The sequence below is a fragment of the Dysidea avara genome, chromosome 3 (assembly GCF_963678975.1).
Source record: "Dysidea avara chromosome 3, odDysAvar1.4, whole genome shotgun sequence".
NCBI lineage: Eukaryota > Metazoa > Porifera > Demospongiae > Dictyoceratida > Dysideidae > Dysidea > Dysidea avara.
The window spans coordinates 4443564-4460140 of record NC_089274.1 but is presented as its reverse complement, the minus strand read 5'-3'; the positions used below and the strand labels follow the sequence as shown (position 1 = coordinate 4460140).

At 37.9% G+C, this 16577-nt stretch overlaps 1 protein-coding gene across 2 annotated transcripts in view; it reads left to right on the top strand.

The window, feature by feature from the left end:
- The first annotated feature begins 12 nt into the window (after nt 1-12).
- LOC136248996 (leucine-rich repeat serine/threonine-protein kinase 1-like) overlaps nt 13-16577 on the top strand; it is a 31995-nt gene continuing 15430 nt past the window's right edge. For both annotated transcript variants that reach the window (XM_066040875.1, XM_066040876.1), the window contains exons 1-6: nt 13-344; nt 393-424; nt 12414-12588; nt 12969-13001; nt 13057-13174; nt 14405-16561. In XM_066040875.1, coding sequence (XP_065896947.1) covers nt 86-344; nt 393-424; nt 12414-12588; nt 12969-13001; nt 13057-13174; nt 14405-16561 — 2774 coding nt within the window. In that variant the 5' untranslated portion in view covers nt 13-85. The remainder of the gene's footprint in view (nt 345-392; nt 425-12413; nt 12589-12968; nt 13002-13056; nt 13175-14404; nt 16562-16577) is intronic.

Here is a 16577-nt window from a genome sequence, read left to right as displayed (position 1 = left end):
TGTATGGGCGTCGACTTTTTAAAGTGGCGGTTGTTTAAAAGAGTGTTTATTAGCGTTTAGGCTAACTCGTCATTGATCGTACTCGATGGAAGACGTTGCTAGTTGTAAAACTCTTGACAACACAGTTGATGGTCAGCCCTTCACGGAACATTGTTCCCATTACGATTCGTTCAACACTCGTCGCAACGAATTTAATTTCTCTAATCGTTTTGATGCTGAAGAGATAGAATGGTTTCTAAACAAGCCGTTCGGGCTTGTGGGTAAAACGACTGCTGTGCACAACGAGATCCTTGGAAAGCGTCAAGTTGACACTGGCAAGCTAACTCAGCTCCTAAGATTAGGCGGTAAGTTCACACTGTGTCAGATACATGATCATCTAAAACACTATCCAGGTTCCCCTAATGCAAAAGACATGGATGGTCAGGTACGTAACAGTAGCCAACCATAGAATATATAATCTATGAACTAACTAACTGTATTATGCAGTGGAAACAAGCTAGTGAAGGCCACTGCGTAGTTTCTACCACAATACTCACTATTTTTAAGTAGTGACCCATCATGACAATCACTACTAGTTTGTAGTGACCATCAGACCATGTAGTGACGTTCACTACTATTTCAAGGGGGTATCACATAGGTACACGCTGTAGGGCTGCAGTCAAAGTGACCAGCAGAAATTTGCTTTGGCCTGTGACTAAGAACCTTTTCAATCTTTGACCAGTGACCTAGCAACAATATTTCAGTACTTTTCAATTGCGAGTCGAAATTTTTACCCTTGACTGTTGACTTGGCACAAATGTGGTAGCTTTGACCTTTGACTTGGACCTTGACCGTGGTCGCAGATCTACTTACAGTGAGTGCCTGTATGTCATCTCTTGTATTTCAAGATGATTATTAATTTTTTTTAAATGTTAATTGTACATGTGTGTGTGCTGCTGCTATGTATGTTGTGTACAAGGCGGCTTCGGCTGATGCTGTCTCCCTGTTAAAATATAAAACTACTAAATAGTGAGGGTCACTACAAGAAAGTAGTGAACATCTCTGCTTAAAAATAGTGAGTACTATGGCAGAAAATAGTAGTGAAAATTATTTTACTGTGCAATCGAGACTCACGGTAGTGAGGCGCGTGGCCAAGAAACTATACAAAGCGTGCACGCCCAATTAAACGCGCGGCCACTACTGTGAGTTATTTACATGTAGGGATGGTTTTGCAATATTAGTCCTGAATTATGCAACATCTCTCAATAGATTTGTATTGCATTACATAATTTAAAAATCTTTTTTCGTAGTAGTAGTAGTAGTTTTCTTGCGACCGGTATTAAATGCGTATTTAGACATATTTTGCATTTATTTCTCAACCTTGTGTTACACCTAGTGTCATCTTATACCAGTCAACTTACCCATGTTTGTACAGTCCATCTAGCACTGACATTATCTAATCCTAGTTTGTTCATACACGTATTTTCTTCGATCAAATCTCTAATCCCAACAATAACTTTTAAAGACACGATGTGGACACAAGCCCTAATGTCTGATAAATAAGTTGTAAAAGCATGTAGAACCATAAGTTCCCTAGGGAAGGTGTTTTAAGCAGAAATCCTTTAAACTCCCTTTAGTACCACGCCTCATGCGTGCGTTGATAATTGGCAGATGTCTTATAAACAAGTGTGAAAGCGTCAAGAACATAGCGTCACTAGAGAAGGTGTTCCAACATAATTCTTGTTGCCACATCACACATGGTGTATTGTGTGTTCTGGTGGTGCTCAAACCAGCTTGTTACATAGCATTACCCACCCTAACAGCAAGTAGTCACTCCCATTGTGGCTTTCGTCATGCATGTCATTTAATTAATACACATGTTACATAACAAAATATATCACATTAATTGTTTGTGACATTAACAACATTCTGACAATAAAATGGGATACAGTGGAAACTGTCTAAGCCGGTCACCTTCGGGCCAAGATTTCTTGGCCTTAATAGGCAGGTGGCTGCTTTAGACAGGTAAATTGGTGTATAAACTTCTTACTAGGGGAATTTAAAGCTGGTCTTTTTAAAGAGGTGGCCTTTCTATACAAGTGGCCACTAAGACAGGTTCCAGTGTAGTTAGTCCCATCGCAACTGTACGTCTCATCCTGGAAATTCAGAAGATTGTAACCAATGGAGATATAATGCCAAGATTTTACCAGGCCTGATCGTCCACGTACACTTGACAATTGAGAACTAAAGAGCACACATAACATTATATAATTCCTCTGTCTATATAAACTTACTCCCCCGAACCTTGATCTTTACGTATGTACCACTGTTATTGAGAGAACCGCATGCTATGACAATACTGAAAGCTGTTTGGTCTGTACGAATACACCTTGTTGACAATCCATCCATGAGATAATTTCAAGTGGGAAAATATTGGTACTTGCTGCTACTCAACTTGGTACCATCACAGAAGTTTCCAGCTTGGTCTCAGTGAACTTGCACTAGTCAGTGCAGACGTCCGACAGTCTAAAAACCAATCGCATGCACGCGGTTAATCAGTGTGAATAGATGTGGCACTTTGTATACTAGCCTTATTTTTTTTCACTCCTCTCGTTACTGAACCTCCACTCCTCTTTTCGTTACTGAACCTCCACGAAGAGCTGAGTGCATCAGTATTCTCGCCGGCGACTCTTTAATATCCACTCGACGTTCTTCTTCAAGCAGTGTAGACTCTACGTATCTTAGTTTCAAATCAGTTAAATACGCTTCACCGCTCCATTGAAATCCAGTTACAATATAACAAATATTTAGTAGTATTCAGTACATGGACTGCCATCAATAATTAATGTAAACCACGTATCACGTGTATTCACTTGAGGTGTTACAGAGACTTTCCAAGAGATTTCCCCTAAATAGGCCACGTGATCATTGTCAGTCAAGTAGAACTTGTTCTTGGTTATGGCTCTACAATGCGGTACTCGTACTTTAATGTATTTTAGTGTTTAATAATATTATACTTCCCTCTCAAGACATGGACTGCCATCAATAATAATATGAATCGCGTATCAAGTGTGTTCACTTTTCACTTGAAGTGTTACTGTGCAGGGTCTTTCCAAGGGATATCCCCTAAATAGGTCAAGTGATAGTTGTCAGTCAGGTGGAACTTATTTATTTCCATTAATGCACCATGGAGCTTGTGTTGTGGCTTTCATTAATTGATCATTATGCACATACCATGGTGCAACAAAGTTTGTAACAAATTGCTGGAATGTGGTTCGTGGTTTGCCAGTATGAGCTTGTGTTGTGGCTTTCAACTTTTGTAACTGTTTGCTTGAATGTACATATGCATGTGGTTCGTGGTTGCCAATGATTGTGTATATGAATTGGGGTTGTTCCACACAGCTTGCACAATATTCAGATTTCTGCATGACAACACAAGGTTAAGTGAGACCTGTAAAAGAACAAGCAGGCACTGATCTTAACCTTAAATTAAGCACACATGCAACTAACCTGGAACATCAGTCGCAACACCAAAGACACTTGCTTGGATATCCTCATGGCTTAACTATGGAGTGACATGTGTAATTAACCAGCACTAAACAGTATCTACAACATAATTTTCTTTTCTGCGAGAAATGTTTAGCACCAAGTAAAGGCACTACCATCTCTCCTAAAAGAGCATTTCACAAGAGATGTGATATTAACTTGAGTACAACCAATGTGTGGTGTATGTTTGTGAACATGTGTGTATAGTGTTTGCACATTTTGTGTGCGTCTTGTGCTTGTATATGATGTAAGCGTGTGTTTGTATGTAGTGAAATAAAAATAATAGTATGATGTTTGTGATCTCTTTCATAACCCTTAGCAAAGCATCTAGCTCTACGAGTGGCAAACCAAGTTGATAGGTCATCCTCAGGGCACTATATGGCAGTGGTCATAGCAGGTTTTATTCATTGATAAGTACAGGATGATTGATATACTCCAATAGAACAGTCAAGCAATAAATACTCTAATAGAACAGTCAGGCAATAATACTCTAATAGGACAGTCATTGAACAATATAGCTGAATATTTACGTCTCTGTCTGAAAACACTCTCAGATCCCAGATGCAATCTCAGAGTTGTTATTTCAAGATGGTGGCATTCCCCAAGATCACCTAGAAAAGCATGCTTTGCAAATAAGTGCTTTACACACATCTTTGGTTACCCTGACTGCAGCCATTATTGCTTGGAATGACCAGTAATTTCCACTGGCCCTTGTCCTAATAAAAAATTAATAGCTACTAGAGGAATGTATGTTATATTCTCACCACCTATCAGCAGATTTCTGTTTGGTTGCGACACCTCTTCAAGGCAGAATTCATCATGCACCCCCCATGGCTTGAACATTGGGTCTGTAGATTATATCTAATCCAAAACAGCCAAGCTGTAAAAAAGGGGTGCGGCCCTCAAAAAGGCTATGGTGAAAAAAAGATGTGAAATCCAAGGTGGCGGCCAAGAAATGGCTGTGATGGTAGGTTAATGGTAAAAATTTTAATAACAGGTGAATTTTGGTGTTGTCGTTATTAAAAAATTTTACCGTTAACCTACCATCACAGCCATTTCTTGGCCGCCACCTTGGATTTCACATCTTTTTTTCACCATAGCCTTTTTGAGGACCGCACCCTTTTTTTACAGCTTGGCTATTTTGGATTAGATTTCACTTCTTTTTGTATTTGTATACCCCAAAGCCTGCCATAGGCCGGCTATGGGGCTTTTTAACCTATCTTTTTTTTCTTTACCACAGGAAGAATAAAAGATGAAGCAGGTGATAAATAATTTAAATATTTCTGATTTTATTAGTAAATGTACAAATTATATATATAATAGTATACAGAACTCTCTACATGATTGTTTCTTTGTAACTAAACACTCTCTACAAGGTGACTTCTTCTAGCTGATCTCGCTATAGGGTGATTTGTTTTCTAGCTGAACTCTCTACAGGTAATTTGTTTACAGCTGAACTCTCTACATGGTGGTTTCTTTGTAACTGAATTCTCTACAAGGTGACTTTTAGCTGATCTCTCTATGTGGTGATTTGTTTGTAGCTGAACTCTCTACAAGGTAACTTCTTCTAGCTGATGTCTCTACAGGGTCACTTGTTTGTAGTTGATCTCTCTACATAATGGTTACTTTGTAGCTGAACTCTCTACAAGGTAACTTCTTCTAACTGATCTCTCTACAGGGCGATTTGCTTGTAGCTGAACTCTCCACATGGTGGTTTCTTTGTAGCTGAACTCTCTACAAGGTGACTTCTTCTAGCTGATCTTTCTACAGGGCGATTTATTTGTAGCTGAATTCTGCATAGGTGATTTGTTTGCAGCTGAGCTCTTTACAGAATAGTTTCTTTGTAGCTGAACTCTCTACAAGGTAACTTCCTGTAACTGATCTCTCTACAGGGCGATTTGTTTGTAGCTGAACTCTCCACATGGTGGTTTCTTTGTAGCTGAACTCTCTACAAGGTGGCTTCTTCTAGCTGATCTTTCTACAGAGTGATTTGCTTGTAGCTGAACTCTCTACAAGGAAACTTCTTCTAACTGAGCTCTGTACAGGGTGAATTCTTTGTAGCTGAACTATATACAAGGTAATTTCTTCTAGCTGATCTCTCTACAGGGTGATTTGTTTGTAGCTGAATTCTGTACAGGTAATTTGTTTGCAGCTGAACTCTCTACATGATAATTTCTTTGTAGCTGAACTCTCTACAAGGTAACTTCTTCTAGCTGATGTCTCTACAGGGTCACTTATTTGTAGTTGAGCTCTCTACATAATGGTTTCTTTGTAACTGAACTCTCTACATGGTAACTTCTTCTAGCTGATGTCTCTACAGGGTCACTAGTTTGTAGCTGAACTCTCTACATGGTGGTTTCTTTGTAACTGAACTCTCTACATGGTAAATTCTTCTAGCTGATGTCTTTACAGGGTCACTAGTTGTAGCTGAACTCTCTACATGGTGGTTTCTTTGTAAATGAACTCTATACAAGATGACTTCCTCTAGCTGATCTTTCTACAGGGTGATTTGTTTGTAGCTGAACTCTCTACATGGTGGTTTCTTTGTAACTGAACTCTCTACAAGGTGACTTCTTCTAGCTGATCTCTCTATAGGGTGATTTGTTTTCTAGCTGAACTCTCTACAGGTAATTTGTTTGCAGCTGAACTCTCTACATGGTGGTTTCTTTGTAACTGAATTCTCTACAAGGTGACTTTTAGCTGATCTCTCTATGTGGTGATTTGTTTGTAGCTGAACTCTCTACAAGGTAACTTCTTCTAGCTGATGTCTCTACAGGGTCACTTGTTTGTAGTTGATCTCTCTACATAATGGTTACTTTGTAGCTGAACTCTCTACATGGTAACTTCTAGCTGATGTCTCTACAGGGTCACTTGTTTGTAGTTGATCTCTCTACATAATGGTTACTTTGTAGCTGAACTCTCTACATGGTGGTTTCTTTGCAAATGAACTCTATACAAGGTGACTTCCTCTAGCTGATCTTTCTACAGGGTGATTTGTTTGCAGCTGAACTCTCTACATGGTGGTTTCTTTGTAACTGAACACTCTACTAGGTGACTTCTTCTAGCTGATTTCTCTATAGGGTGATTTGTTTGTAGCTGAACTCTCCACAAGGTAATTTCTTCTAACTGATCTCTGTACAGGGTGAATTGTTTGTAGCTGAACTCTCTACAAGGTAACTTCTTCTAGCTGATGTCTCTACAGGGTGATTTGTTTGTAGCTGAACTCTCTACAGGTGATTTGTTTGCAGCTGAACTCTCTACATGATGGTTTCTTTGTAGCTGAACTCTGTACAAGGTAATTTATTTTAGCTGATGTCTCTACAAGGTCACTAGTTTGTAGCTGAACTCTCTACATGATGGTTTCTTTGTAACTGAACTCTCTACAAGGTGACTCCTTCTAGCTGATCTTTCTACAGGGTGATTTGTTTGTAGCTGAACTCTCTGCATGATAGTTTCTTAGTAGCTGACCTCTCTACAAGGTGACTTCTTCTAGTTGAACTACAAAGTTGAACTCCCTACGAGGAAACTTTTTCTAGCTGAACTCTCTACAGGGCAATTTGTTTGTAGCTGATCTCTATACGGGTTACTTGTTTCTAGCTGATCTCTTGAATTCTTTTCAGGGTGACTGCTCTATTAGGATGACTGCTCTATTAGAGTATCTTGATCTCACACTTTCTACACCAAGTTGGATTTCGTGTTGTAACTCCGTGGCTTTAAGTCTGATTCTTCTACACCATTGAAGAGCCTTTCTAAGATGATTACTCCATCTGTACAGCGAATTTCAAAGCATTACCCCAAGCGGTTTTTCTGTTAGGCGTAGCAAGTAGTCGTTTTTTATTAGCTAATCTCGATTGCATAATTGTTACATACTGTTGGTTTTTTCGTTGTATCTTCCTGGTTTTTAGCTCGATTTCTTTCAAATCACAAAAGATTTGAGGTTTAATAGTTAACCTATTCACCCAGCGATTTTCAGCTTCTTCCCATACGCGGTTTACCCTGTAGGCGTGACAACATATTGGTGTTATTTTTCGTGAATAATTGCTAATAACTCTTTGCTTGTTTATCGTAATCCAGCCAAAGTTGGTACCGAGATGCGCCTTTATACCCCCCTTCTGTGTGCCCAATTTCAAAGCAATCGGATATAGCGTTCACGTTTTATAGCAGTTTTTGTAAGTGTGCAAAAAGAGGAAGAAAAATAAGAAGAAACTAAGCCAATTTTTGAAGTCGCATATCTCGGGAATGCTTGAAGTGATTTCGCTCAAATTTGGAATGTGGAGTACTGAAGTTGGAGGGAGTGTCCACAGCAAAAATCGTCTCAAGGCAGCACAGAGCTATGGAGGTGCGAAAACTGTGTTTTCGTTTTTCCTGTCAATATACTCATGGTTGTTGCGCGCCGGCTTCTTGGGCCGCACGACACACTACCGTGTGTCTTGATAACTGACAAAAATTAGTGATATCCCCCCAAAAACACCTTTGTTGTAAAAAAAGTGCGTCCAAGAAACTGCAAGTATCTGTAACCCCATGTAAAACAGATAAGCTGTAGAAAAACACTCCATGAAATTAATGGGTAACTGAAAGAGCTGATATCTAGAGCGGCCAAGAATCAATAATGTTACTACAACTGACTATGATTACCAAAGAACACCTTGGCTGTAAAACATGCAAATAGAAGTAACTGGCAACCAAAACAGCTGATATCTGAAGTGGCCAAGAATAAAAGTTAAGTTGATACAACTTACTATAATTATAAACTTGCAACATCGAATCCTAATCATTCAACTGTGTTCTATACGTTCACCCTTGCTACATCCTAAATTAATTCTTTGTAACTCTAATTGGCTGGTAATTTGGCCGCCTTTTTTTCTTTACTCTGACTATTGAAAAAGGCGGCCAAATTACCAGCCAATTAGAGTTACAAAGAATTAATGTAGGATGTAGCAAGGGTGAATGTATAGAACACAGTTGAAGGATTAGGATTCGATGTTGCAAGTTTATAATTATAGTAAGTTGTATCAACTTAACTTTTATTCTTGGCCACTTCAGATATCAGCTGTTTTGGTTGCCAGTTACTTTTATTTGCGTGTTTTACAGCCAAGGTGTTCTTTGGTAATCATAGTCAGTTGTAGTAACATTATTGATTCTTGGCCGCTCTAGATATCAGCTCTTTCAGTTACCCATTAATTTCATGGAGTGTTTTTCTACAGCTTATCTGTTTTACATGGGGTTACAGATACTTGTAGTTTCTTGGACACGCTTTTTTTTTATAGCAAAGGTGTTTTTGGGAGGGTATAATTTACTCATATAGCTAGTCTATTATTTTTTAACCTAGCAGTTTTCCCTTTTGTGCTTAGAGGTGGTGTGTATACGGTAATTAAATGATAATTTCCCACCAAAATTTGTTGTTATAACACCTAGGGGGATGGGAAACATGACAATGTAGCCTATCTATTAAATTATAAGTGCAAAGCAGGATGCAAGTATTTCAGAGCAAAAGACCAAACAGAAATTTAACGAATGAACTAAAGCATGTTGTCTTGTGTGAATAGTAATGTGTAACCAAATATGACGCCTGGATTGATGTATTGAAATCACTCTGTCACATTCACAATACATAATATATGGACAACATGCACTTCTTTCTTAGCTAGGAAAGCCACACAATATGTTGGAGTTGCTAAATGAAGGTTTTCGAGGGATCTGGGAGGTATAATACTTGCAATTGGAAGCCATGAGTCTACGATTTGTGCATTAGAGCACTTGCTACCAAGGCTAAGGTGTTGTATAAAATATAGCCAAATTCCTGATATAATACCTTTTCCTGCTCCTCTATCCAATCCCTTTTGTTCAAATCTTAACATATACAGTAAACACAAAAAGATGATATTTCACCACTGACTATCAATTTGTGTTTTCTATTAGGTGTTTCTTTTTGAGTCTCCACGTGCGCCCTGTGATATCACTATAAATAGATTTTGTATTTTTATAAATATTTAGGTTTTGTATGTATAAAGAAAGTGCAATAGTAAGGCTAAAAATATTGTACACAGTTACCTATACTATTAGTATGCAATTGACCAAATCCTACGTAACTGTCAAAACCTGTGTATTGGTATTGTTAATATTTCAATATCACCTTTTTACCATAGTTCTTAATTTCTAATTGGTAGGCAACTACCACATATAAATTGAGCATTTATTGTGCAGCTCATACCCTGTCAAGCCAGCAAATTGTTTATTGACAGTTAATGCATACTTCATTTCACAACCAAATGGTATTTATCACCACCAATTTCATTTTTTCATTGTTTTGTCAAATGTTTTGCTAATTGTGCACCACACATGATATTTCATTAATTGGATAGATTATGCAGGGCACTTTCACCATGGTATGGCAGTAGTAAACATCATGCAATACTAGAAAAGTAGTTGCTAAATATAGAGATTTAGCTGCCTAAAGTGTATAGGACTCTTTCTGAGATGATGGCCATGCTTCCAGTGTGTGTCTGTGTAGGGTTAGGGTGCCGTAGAGGTGTTGGCTTTGCAACCCAGCAACAGGGCTTCACTACATACACTTCATGCATTGCATATACCACTTACATCAAGATGGAACAAGCTAAGAAGCTCAGGTCCTTGCTATTGTCTGTAGCCCATCCTCCCGCCACGAGGCCCACATGGTCAAAATTCAAAGCTTGCAATTCTAGGTTACTCAGCGCGTGCGTGTGTGTGTGTGTGTGTGTGTGTGTGTGTGTGTGTGTGTGTGTGTGTGTGTGTGTGATATAGAATCAGTGTGATGTGTGCATATGCAAATTCTCACTCAGTCCATTCCAAATTAGTGATTTGTAGTAAATGTTCATATGAGAAGGCTGTTAACTTTTTTGTATCTATTATTCAAATATATTTACAATCATTCTCCCTAATTAGCTATGTAGCTAATTATGTAATGGTAAGATGTAGATAGCCATATTGAATCATTATCCTTGTGTTGTGTTAGTTGATCACTAACTCTTAAGTCAAGCCAAATAGCTAAAATTGCCTACAGTGAGTATGGAAATTAAATGTTAGTGCATTTTCTACTGATAAGTCATGCCTTCAGGTAAGTGCAAATCAAATGGGGGGGGGGGGGGGGTATTGGGGGAACTTTACTTTGCACTGCACATAGTAAATTGTATGGATTAAAATGTGCCTTTTGTGTCCCATCAGATGTGCGGTGCATATACTATTCACTTTGTAGCACTTACGCATCACATTTTCTCCTCTCTTTTGGCAAACAAGTTAATTTTTGGATTGCTTGTTGCTGGATTTATTAGTTTATGTGTGGTCATCACGCAAAAATGAAACTGAAATTCTCCTTAATATGCCTGGTGGAGTTGTAGCAAGCACAGGGATTTTGATAGTAAGTGTATTTTGCACGATATTTTAAGAATTTTCTAATAGCATTTAATTTTCTGATTTCAATACTGATTGACTCATGTACAGTACAGTAGTACTGTATATTAGGGATCATGGAGGTTAGCACCTTTTCGCTAAAATACATTGACCAGAAATCAACCTCATATTAGCTTCATGGTGCCTTGGCAGTATTAGTTTGGTAGAATCAAGCCCAAAGGTGTCTTACGGAATGGCCAAAATTAATGCTTCAAATAGGTTGCTACGGAATTTTTTATTCAGTGGAATTTTCTGCTGACTGACTGACTAATGCCTTCAGACAAGCGTAACTCGATAATGGTGACATAGACAGGACATAGCTGTTACTCTGATCTTTTAAACTGCCAAATGTGATTTGTACATACCAATTTTCAAGTTATTTGTATAAGCAGTTTACCAAGTTGCCATGAAAGTTTTATGTCATGCCTTGACCTGTATCCCAAATAGCATGCATGTACGTACTTTTTCTTATAACTGTGCATGTTAGTACAGTATTTTGGAGTATTAGAAAATGGTATTTTAGCAATGCTTTGAAGTTCAATTAAAATAGAAGCTTTCTTTTTCACGAAGAGACTCCAACACAAGTCTCTTAGCAGCTCCTGGTACTATTACTAAGAGACTTGGTGGTTAACCACGCTAGTTACTTAGTTATCACTATATGCACACAAGAATTTATTGTTAACCACTGATAGACCTATATTGTCAACAAAACAATAGTACAACTAAGCTAGCTAGTGCATGTTCTTCACCACCTATACCAGTGAGTTAACAGGAGTGACAAGGCAGGTATTGGTGTCTTACTTTCCTAGAAAATGGGCTGTGTTGCTGTAACACAAGTGCCATTACAGTACTGTTGCTAGACAAGGTATGGTGAAGCCATCAAGTCTCGCTTGGGGTAGTCACTTTTGACTTTCCTTGGGTAGCTATAGTAGGATACTCGTCTAGTCGAGCATCTGCTGGCTACACCGATATACAACTTACAGTCTGTGTAAGATACAGGTTAATTTTTGACATATTTCTCTTACTCAAACTGATGCAATACTTGTCGACAAGCAGTGTGTATCACCAGTAAAATGTCGTCCTAGCTGTAAGGCAGGTAAATTTTTGAGTTTTCTATGTAACCTTTTGTATACTCTTCACTAATGGCACAAGACATAGCTACCTTTTCACTGCTGGCTCACCATTTTCGAAAGCAGTTAGACACCAATGCTGGCATCTCCAAGGCTTAAACGCTTCTGTGGAAGGTGTTAGAATGATGGAAACCTCGGCTACACCTCGTTTCCTATGTTGCATCATTCTAACACCTCCTATGTGCTCAGCATTTATGCCTAACTAAGAGAGAAATTTCATAGCCAACTTTATCAGTGTTGAGAATGTATATAATTAATACGTATGTGTCACAGCAGTATACATGAATACCAGTTTGCTAGTGTATATTGACTGGAGTCGTGTAATTTCTTTAGACTGCTTTACATCACTCTTTGAGATTACAAAACAGTGAAGAAATATTGTTCCTGCTACTAAATCATGGAGGAGATTTGTACATTAAGGACAACAAAGGACGAACTCCACTAAGTATTCTCCAATCACTGGACAGTCCATTATATCATAAAATCATTCAGGAACATTTATGTGCCAGTAAGGACGGTATTACAGTGGAACCTCAATTATCCGAACCCCTTGGGACCAGAGGTGGTCCATAAGTGTGAAAAGTTTGTATCTCTGAAACTGTATAAATAACCTTAAAGAACATTTTTTTTTAATTTCAGTAGTATTCAACTACCCTAATAGAACAGTCACTACTCTAATAGAGCAGTCATTTCTGTAGTTCAGTTAACTGAGAATCCGGATAAGTGGGGTCCGGATAACTGAGGTTCCACTGTATGTAGTAAATAATTATCACCTCCTTACTTTGAGATAGTAATTGCAATAATGTTACTGTATTACATATACAATATGTGAACAACTGAGGCAACTACAGTACTCTACAAATGTAACTTAAAATTTCAATTTTGTAGCATTCACAATAGATGATTTGCAGACAATTGAAAGTATGTTAATCATAAAATGTAGACATGCAATTATGAATTATCATAAATTGTCTAGATTTACACTGCTTGGTTCAGCAACATGGACCTTTGGATGATTTCAAAGAGTTATATTGTCAGTTGCCTCATGATAAACCCAGATATACAGATCTCAGCAATAATACACTACTGTTTAGGTAAGTGTTAAGTGTGGTTTATTACTGTGTGTTTATACTGCAGTGTGAATGCGTGAGTGCAAATGAGTTTGGATCAATTCAAATGAACCATAGACGTTTGCACAACACAACAACTTGACTTAGTCACAGCTTTGAAACCCATAATCGCTATTCCTAACAGTTTTAAAAACCACAATCAATATTTCGAAGTGCTAGTAAACATGCCTTCGCGTATGATACAGCTTTGTCACAACTTCTTTCATGAAAAATGGATGTAGTACGAAGCCGCTCTTCACAATCAAGGAGATGTCGTAATGCAAGACAAAAGGCTACTTTTATGGTATTTACAGCTCTACTGCAAGTAGACGGCACCCTGGAAGTGTTCGGATGTTTTTCAGGTCGTCAACATGGTGGGAGGATATTGTGTGGCTAGTACCCGCAATGGTACAGCAACACGCCACTAGTGTTTGTCTGTGCATTAATGGCTGCGGATTATGACAAAGGTAATCAAATGTTGCTTTGCCTACCCTGAAGTTCTCCCTCCAGTAACAGGGACCAGATCGGTTCAATAACAGTAGCTTAAGCACTTCAAATAGTTTTGTGGCATCTAAATATGCTCCTCTAAGAAAAATTTCAATATGGAATATTATTGCCTTTATATGACTGAAGATGAAGACGACCATGTAATTAAAAATAAAAGGAAAGGCAAAATGCAGAAGGTAGACACACGTCATAATCAGAAAAGGCACATGCCACAGGTGAGCTTGTTATTGTGACATGTGATAGTAACTGCACTGCTTCGTTTGGCCTCAAGCCTTGTAACTGTGGTCTGGCAGGCAGGCTGGTTGGCTGGCTGGCTGGCAGGCAGACCAACAATCAGGTTTAAGCGATATTTTAATAAATATTCAACCGCCTGTAAGTGTTTCATTGCTTTTACCACTGGATTTGATTACTAAGATCATTCCGCGAGGATGTTTTTCATCACGTAGGATGGTTTTTTTAATGGCAACAGTTTGGCCTGCACTGTTTATTTTAGGGAAACCTACTAAATAGCACTACTATACTGTTAATAAGTGTCATAGCTGTGCAGAAACACTGTGAGCTATTGCTACTGGATTTTAACCAATAAATAAATTCCTGGGGCATGATCGATTGTAGGAAACGAACGAGTATATAGTTTGAGTTGAATGTACAAGCAATGATATGTTACATGTGTTTGACATAATATTATTTGTTTCATGTTTATTGTAGAGCCTGTAAAGAAGGATGGATTGATGGAGTATCTTTACTTCTATCACAAACTGATGAGATACCACTTACTAACACAACTACAAATGAGACTCCCCTACATGCTGCCTGTGAAGGGAATCACTATGATATAGTAGTTAAACTGATTAATAAGTTTCCTGAGTTGTTACTGATGAAGGATAAACTCCCATATAGAGGATGGTATCCTATCCATACTGCTTGTGCTTTTGGTGCTTCTGATAAACTTCTTGAAATTATCCTTTTAGGGCTTTCGTTTATAACTAAAGAGATGTCAAACAAAAACACACCAAATATCCAGTTTATTGATGCAATGGGTCGTTCTCCACTGTACATTGCCACAAAGTGTGGTAACATATCTCATATTGATATGATGACTGATTCATTGCGGTTTGGTGAACTGCAGCAAAGTGTTCCATCTATGTATGCCATCACTTCTGATAACATTTCCCAAATCTCTGTGATTCACTGTGCAATAGTGCACAAAGATATAGAACTGGTTCAAAATTTATTGAGTAAGTTTCCAATATCAGTGGAAACAAGTGCCTATCCATCAGTCTTCTTGTTGTCCCAAATGTTACTACGCCTCAGTGAAGTAGTCGATGATTTTGATAAAGCAGCTGTTTCTCTCCCACTTAATGTCACTTTATGTGAAAACAGTGATGGTGAAATATCTATAATTACTACAAGTGCAAGTTTTGAGAAGTACAGACTACTGTGCAACATAGAAATGTCTCCACTTGCTATGGCTGCAGCAATTGGGAGTGTTGAGATTGCAGAAATTCTGCTCAGTGCTAGTGCCAGAGATGGCGATGGGTTAGCAATTCGAATTGCACTATACTTGCAATATTGTGAGGTGGCCAGAGTGTTGTTAACAGTTGGAAATGATCCAACAGTTTGTTCAGCAGAATGCAAGAATCTTTTCACTTTACCTGGTATTGTATTGCACTCTTTTACAGAAGTCAATTTGCAACAAAACAATTTGTCTGAACTTCCTTTGGAATTATTTCAAATTCCTGAACTAAAAGTTTTGAATGTGTCTTATAACAATATAACCAGACTCCCTGTAGGTGAAGCAACTATAAGAAACACTTGGAATTGTGAAAGATTGGAAATTTTAGACATCAGCTACAATAAATTAAATAATCTTCCATCTGTTATTTGGAAGATGCCTAAACTGAAGTGCCTATTTGCTCACTACAATGCTATTGATACACTAGAAAAGATGGCTGAATATTGTACTGAATTAGATAAGATAAATATTTCAAACAATGAGCTTGAACAAGCATTACGGTGTGTTTTCAATGCAAAGGTTGTCAATGTTTCTCACAATAAGTTGAAATCTTTGCCAAAGAAAATATGGAACTTGGAAATCTTGGAAAATCTTAATGCATCCAACAATCAAATTAAAGAAATTTGTTTTCCCAACTCTACATGTTCCCCTAAAGTAGATAAGAAAATTTCTTTTACATCCAAAGGACATAGAGCAATCAAGGCAGAGGGCAATACCACCTTTAGGAGGTATATTAGCAGTGGTGGTTATTCAAAAGGAATGACCGTGCTGAACTTATCCAACAACAATTTAACTAGTATTCCGAAAGAAATATCATGTTTTGCTCACTATCTGTACAATTTGGATATTTCAGGAAACCACATTGCTACATTGTACATTTCTTCGTTACCGCCATGCTTGAAATATTTGTCTGCTAAAGGATGCTCTATAGAAAGTATTGAAATCAATGATCCTGGTAATAGCTTTCCTTGTATTCATAGGAATCATGCCAGCCTTGAAAATTTGACATATTTACTTCTTCAAGACAACTGTCTTTGTAACATTGCTTTTGAAAATTCGAACTTTTCAGCTGAGAAAAATGATTTAAAATTTCCTGCTTTGAAAACATTAGATTTATCAAATAACCGATTGAATGAACTAGATTCTAGTATAGGGAAGCAAAAATCTCTGCGAACATTAAGCTTAAATGGAAATGTTGAACTTAAATGCTTGCCACTGGAATTATCTTACCTTAGTGACACTCTTAATAGCATAGTGCTGAATAACCTTCCTAACCTGAGTGATCCACCTAAGGAGTATCACACATCTCCCAATAAACTAATGTCCTTTATGAAGTCAAGAATTAAAAGGTAAGAAATTTCAGTT